This window comes from Olea europaea, chromosome 16, assembly GCF_002742605.1.
Source record: "Olea europaea var. sylvestris chromosome 16, O_europaea_v1, whole genome shotgun sequence".
In the NCBI taxonomy this organism is placed as follows: domain Eukaryota; kingdom Viridiplantae; phylum Streptophyta; class Magnoliopsida; order Lamiales; family Oleaceae; genus Olea; species Olea europaea.
In genome coordinates this window covers 6,307-12,324 of record NC_036252.1, presented here as the reverse complement: position 1 = coordinate 12,324, position 6,018 = coordinate 6,307, and the positions used below count along the sequence as shown (strand labels likewise).

At 35.6% G+C, this 6,018-nt stretch overlaps 1 protein-coding gene across 1 annotated transcript; it reads right to left on the bottom strand.

Annotated features, from left to right (window-relative positions):
• Window positions 1–1,036: 1,036 nt before the first annotated feature.
• On the bottom strand, window positions 1,037–3,837 carry LOC111411582 (ferredoxin--nitrite reductase, chloroplastic). The gene is made up of 4 exons (XM_023042083.1): window positions 3,459–3,837; window positions 2,701–3,055; window positions 2,216–2,504; window positions 1,037–1,985 (listed from the first exon to the last, which is right to left on the bottom strand). Exons 1-4 carry the CDS (start codon window positions 3,835–3,837, stop codon window positions 1,251–1,253), a joined length of 1,758 nt encoding a protein of 585 aa, XP_022897851.1. The 3' UTR covers window positions 1,037–1,250.
• Window positions 3,838–6,018: the final 2,181 nt, after the last annotated feature.

Genomic DNA, 6,018 nt, shown 5'->3' with positions numbered 1-6,018 from the left:
AATCGAGCTATTTTTCTTAAATTAAATACCCAACGGATATCTGAATCGAAAACCGACGGATTTGATTTAGTTTTTGATTCTAGACCAAGAAAAAAAATCAAATCTCCCTAATTTTTTCTTAAATAATTCAAATTATTTTTAACTAAATTTGTTAACTAATTAGTTTAGCCCAAATCCAAAATATGTTTTTCTTATTTTTAATTTTCAAACTAGGCCCTAACTTAATCAAATTGAACTAAGTTTAACCCAAATATCTTATTTTTACATAGTGATGTTTTTTGTCGATACGGAGAAATCGAATTGAAAACTCAGTTGTGCTTCTCTTCATTATTGTGAGATCGCTATCTTCTTCTTCCTGTGATTTTAACAATCAAATCTATGAAGAACTCAACTAAGAGAGGCTCAAAAGATATCACGGGATTGGACTAAATTATTTTGAAAGAGTTAAAATTGAATATGTCATTAGTTAAATTAATGTAGCGTTGTTGTAAATATTAAAAAAAAATTAATTATTGTACGAAACTCGAGAACCAAATGGAACGGAACCCGAACTGTTCTCTAACTAAATTTGGACCCAACGATTCTACTTACTAAATTTTGGTTGAACCACGTCTAATTTTGGCTACATTGATTGCTTATACACGTACTAATAAATACACATATGAGTAGAGCAAAGTAAATGCATGCAAATTATTAGTAAAAGAATTTCCGTCATGGGATTTGAGCAATTTTTTGGGCGCTAATATTGTTATCAAGAGAATCTTGAGTCTAATAAGTGCTTATTTGTGAAGGATTTTGATAATTGATTTTTTGACCGTTGGAGATAAAATGGGTTTTACCTGTGAGAGAAGAATTCAAAAATGACGATTAGAATAATCAAATAATGATCAAAAAATTGATTTTAATTGATTTAAAATCTGTACCAAACAAGCTCTTAAGACTCAAGAATTGAGTATGTGAATCTTTTTACTCAAACTTGTCATTGTTAGAAGATTTAATATACTAAATCCTTAACATATTATTAACATAAAAATTGTTAGCTTTCAAATTCAAGTGATCATAATTATATGAAGATGGAATACATGTTCAATAAGTAATACCTTGTAAGAAATAAGTACAAATGTAATAGACCAAAACAGATACACCTAGTTGCAGTGCCATTTCGGTGTAGCAATGAAGTTTTGCCTCTTTACAGTGTATGAAAAAGAGGTTTCCTTTATGTTTACAAATTCCAACGTGTTACACCTGAACTAATCTTCAGCCTCTTCAGTTTCCCGTCGAACCGCCCCAAACCGGTTTATCAAAAGGTCCACGACCAAAGGAACCAGGTCATCACAAGGGACACCCTTCTTATAAATATCTCCCAAATGTGAGTCACTTCCAATTTTTCCTCCCAGAAACACGTCTGCTCCTTCAACAACTTTACCATCTTTCCTAGTCATGCACCCCATAAATCCAATATCAGCAACTTGTACTTGTCCACAGGTATTAGGACATCCAGTCCAATGCATTCTCACCGGTCGAGGAACAGACACCTGTCGGTTGACGTCCTCGGTTACCTTAAGAGCGCGCGCCTTTGTCTCGATTATGGCTTGTCCACAGAACTGGTTGCCCGTACAAGCTACTAGGCCTTTCATGAGAAGAGGTGGCTCTGGGGAGAATCTCTCTAAAAGTGGTTCTTTAAGCAATGCTTCGATCTTTGCGTTCTCGATATTTGGGATTATGATGTTCTGCTCAACAGTTAGCCGAAGTTCACCCGAACCATATTCATCAGCTAAACGAGCAAGTTCGTCCATTTCGTCTGCTTGGACACGTCCCACAGGGACGTGTATTCCGACAAAGCTATAGCCTACCTGTTTCTGAGGATGCACTCCTAGGTAGTCTCTCCTCTCCCATTGTTTCTGTACCAGGTCTTCAGAAGATTCTCTCTCCAGATGTTGTTGAGGCATTCTCTTCACAACCTCTGCCCTGAATCCTTCTATTCCCTGCCTTGCCACAAAGGAGAACCATTAAAGATTTCAGTATTTCGACTCATTAGTCGAAAGTACAGAAACTATAAACAAAATACAATTGAGACATGCTGGAAAAACTGGGAATTAGATGGAGAACAACCCTATTTAGAGTTACATATAGTTGAAAATGGAAAGAATCTATAATAATTACACAATGTTTGATGTAGATAATCACCAAAAAGTCTGGAGAAAATACTACTTACAAGTTCATCAATCAACCACATCATTCTGCATTTTTGCCTGTTCCCTCTAGTACCAAGATCTCTGAAAGCTTCCAGTATAGCTTTGCAAACTGGGAGTATATCATCGCCCGGAACCCATGCATCGAGTGGGATCGCCTCAGCGCATCGTTTGGGGCTGAAGAAACCACCCACAAGCAAATTAAATCCAAAGCGACCATTCTTTGTGGCAGGCATGTATGCAAGATCATTTATGTGAGGATGCTCGTAAAGATCATGTGAGCCAATCACACACACATTCCACTTCCTTGGCCTGCACATAAATACAGAGGATCCAACATTTCAAAAAAGGTCCAAAATTAAATTTAATGCAGACATTCTCCGACGACGGACGATGACAAAAACTGTAGATCAGACTTATTCTGGGATACATAATTAATCATTTTCCCCTATTCATTTGGTTTGAGGGTGAGGGTGAGGGTGACTAGAGAAGGAATGTATGAACTTACAAGTTAGTAAAAGCTGGATTGCCTCGAGAATTGGCTGTGATATATTGGGAGAGCAAATTAGTATAAGGTCTCGTGTCAACAATTTCGTCTGGATCAATCCCGGCAATAGGGTTCCCAACTGGATTCCTCACATTGTCCATGCCACTCTGCAGGCTGGTCAAGCCAACTTCTTCTAGTCCCTTCAGAATCTCCGGTACATCAGGCAATACAACTCCACGAATTTGCCAATTTTGCCTCGTTGTAACGTCCGCACACCCATCCTTCCCATATTTCTTGATAACGCTTGCCAAGTATCGAGTTTGAGCACTTGTTGTAACCCCATTTGGTAGCTTCAATCTCATCATGAACCGACCATCTGGTCACCACCGTTCATACAGAATTCACAATGAGATTAGACAAATAAGGAGAAAGATAATTATAAGTAACACATATCCTCTTTCTAGTATATGAAAAGTGCCACCAAAAATAAGAAATCACTCCAATAAGAACTTGGTTTTATCATAGCCCTTCATTTAGAAACCCCCACTATAGCTAATGATTAGGCCTGCTCTGCTTGGTTTATTTATAATCAAACAAACTAAGCCATCTTTTCAATAGATTTCATCCTACCAAATGAGCAAATCATTTTTATTTATCTATTGAACATTACTATATACTGTAGATCCCATTATTTGGATTCCTAAAAGATGCATAAAAATATGATAAGTCAATCAAAGCATATAATAAATCAGTAAAAAGAGGTTTAGATTGCATCTTACAGTGATGCTTCCTCCTGTGGAAGAGGCCAAGCCACTTGAGCCTCACATCAATGTCGTCCTTACTGAGTTTAGACTTCTCTATTTCTTCGAGAGACATCTTAGAAAGCTCTTCAATTCCATTTTCCATGAACAATTTCATAGGCTCCTTCTCAATCTTAACCTTCTCCGGAGGATTTATACCTTGTCTGAACTTTTCCTTAAGTACAAAATACCCTTCTTTTTCTTCCACTCTAGGTTCTAGCCTTTCCACGTCGATCCCCACAGCGCCTGTCGCCGGTGGCACCACAGTCTGAGGGGGAGTTGCTTGGAGCCTTGGGGGCCTGAACCTATTGGAATTTGGCATTGAAGGTGCCAAGAATTTGAGTGAAAGTGATGACATGGTGAAAACTTTGGAAGGGTGAAAGAAAATGTACTCGCAGTGGCGGTGGTGGTGGCGGCGATGGAGGGAGGAGAGTGTGATGAGAACATTATGTAGGGATGGGGATGGACCTTATGAAGGTGGGATGAGCTAAACAATTGGTCTCTTGAATGATTCTAAAGGTCGTTTCATTTTTGCTGGGCAGTAAGAGGCGACCGTTAATATGGTTTTACCGAAGTGTCCTCATTGTAGATATGATTTTACCAAAATGTCCTCACTGCAGTTAGCTCTCTGTCTGGAAAGTTGTGGCATGTGAGGGTGAGACTATTGCGGGATGTCTTTTGGAATTAAGAAATGGATTAAATTAATTTTATTAATAAACAACTAATAAGAAAAAAAAATAAGAGGCAGCTTAGCGCCTGTCTAGTAGAAATTCTCATTTTAATTTGTAGAGAAATTGTGACCGTTGCTTTTTAGTTTGACAGGCATTTATGGCAAAAAATCAGATGTGACAACCGCAGTGTTGGACCAATTTAGGGTAGACTGACCATTTTGTCCTAAACAGTTAAATCATTTTCTATGATGCATAGGTAAGATATTTCACTAGTAGATCTTCAACCATTGCTGTCAGCGTGGATCTCACATGTCAGTGGATAACGGTCAGATAATTGCTCAAAATCAACAAAAAAGTACTACCAGACAGCCCCCTTAAAGATGGATTATTGAAACTCGTATTTTAGACTTCAATGTTCATGTTCTAGGAAAATCATTAATCATTTCAGGTACGAGCCAATAATACTTATTCATAGCTCCTAATTCAAAATATAGTGTGAGGGGAACAAAATTTGCATTTTCAGGTGCAATCCTATACCTCAAGGTGTTGGAAATCATATTAAACCGTATAAAGAGTTCAATATAAAAATTAGAATGTTTTGAGTGGATGATATTTTGTGAATTAAGGTGGCTAATATTTTTTGATCTGCCAATCATATAACATAATGCAAAGGGCACAAATGTTTTATGCTAGATAAATAAATGGCAATTTTTATTATTAAAAGCTTAAATTATACCATCTGCCTTAATCCACCATAATATCATCTATCTACTATTATCCATTTTACTTTTAGCCCCAATTTGATTTTGCTAAAAATTGAACTTTTTTGTAATTTTTATTTATTTATAAGAGTTGATTAAATGTGGTTGAAAAGTTGTTGTTCTTATGAATGTTGACTTTGACTTTGATTTTTATCAAATTTTTTGACTAAATCAAACAACAACTAAATTTCTTATATCATCTAATGCCATGCACGAAATATAACGTGTTCTTTCAATTTCCTTGAGAGGTGGGATTATATTCAATCATTAGATCATCTCCAAAAATCTTTCTAAATACATTATCGATGCATAAAATAAATGCCATAAAGACCCTATTTTAAAATAGAAAGGAAGTTTGACTCTCTAAATTTCGAAAGTCAAGCCTACCATCTATTAATTACATTTAATAAATTATAGATTTCAATACTTTAGCTTCTCAAATTGTTCAAACCATAAAAAATATGTTAAATGAAAAATTAAAGAAAAACAATATATGTTACTGAAAAAGAGTCAAAAATATGTTCACCAAATTTAAAAATATTTTTCTAATAAAAGTAGGGTTTTTTTTTTTTATAAAAGGGAGAACTAGGAGTCATAGTTGATGACTCGATGGCTATATATATATGATATGCCTGTTGTATTGGAAGAGATGATATTCGATCTTGGTATGGAACTCAGGATGTTGACTGATGTGTTTTATAAGTTTAGGGGTTATTTTACAGCTCTAATAAAAGTAATTTTATTTTATTTTTTTCATGAAAGGCAGAACTAGGGCCCAAGTTGACGACTTGATGGCTAGCTTATATATGAATGAGCCAACTTCAACACTATAGTTGCACAATTTCTTAGTGCTTTTTCTGCAGGCTTGTGTGTGTGTGTGTATTCGCAGGGGTGGACCCAAGGGAGTTTTGCAGGGTCAAGTGACCCCCAAACTTTTAAGGTTTTTTTTTTTTTTTTTTTTTTGTGGGGATAAGTCCTGTTTAGTATGGATTGAAATTGAAATTTTATTCTAAATCAAAGTTAATAATTAATTTTAATAACATATTTCATGAAATAATTAACTTTTTTAACTTTTATCAATATTTACTAAAAAATTGACTTTAACCC

Bases quoted from the DNA above. Each gene is read 5' to 3' on its own strand.
- LOC111411582 (XM_023042083.1), bottom strand. From the start codon at position 3,837: ATGTCATCACTTTCACTCAAATTCTTGGCACCTTCAATGCCAAATTCC. The intron at 3,056-3,458 runs GTAAGATGCAAT...GGTGGTGACCAG, and splicing joins CCACAGGAGGAAGCATCACT to ATGGTCGGTTCATGATGAGA. The intron at 1,986-2,215 runs GTAAGTAGTATT...GTGGCAAGGCAG, and splicing joins TGTGGTTGATTGATGAACTT to GGAATAGAAGGATTCAGGGC.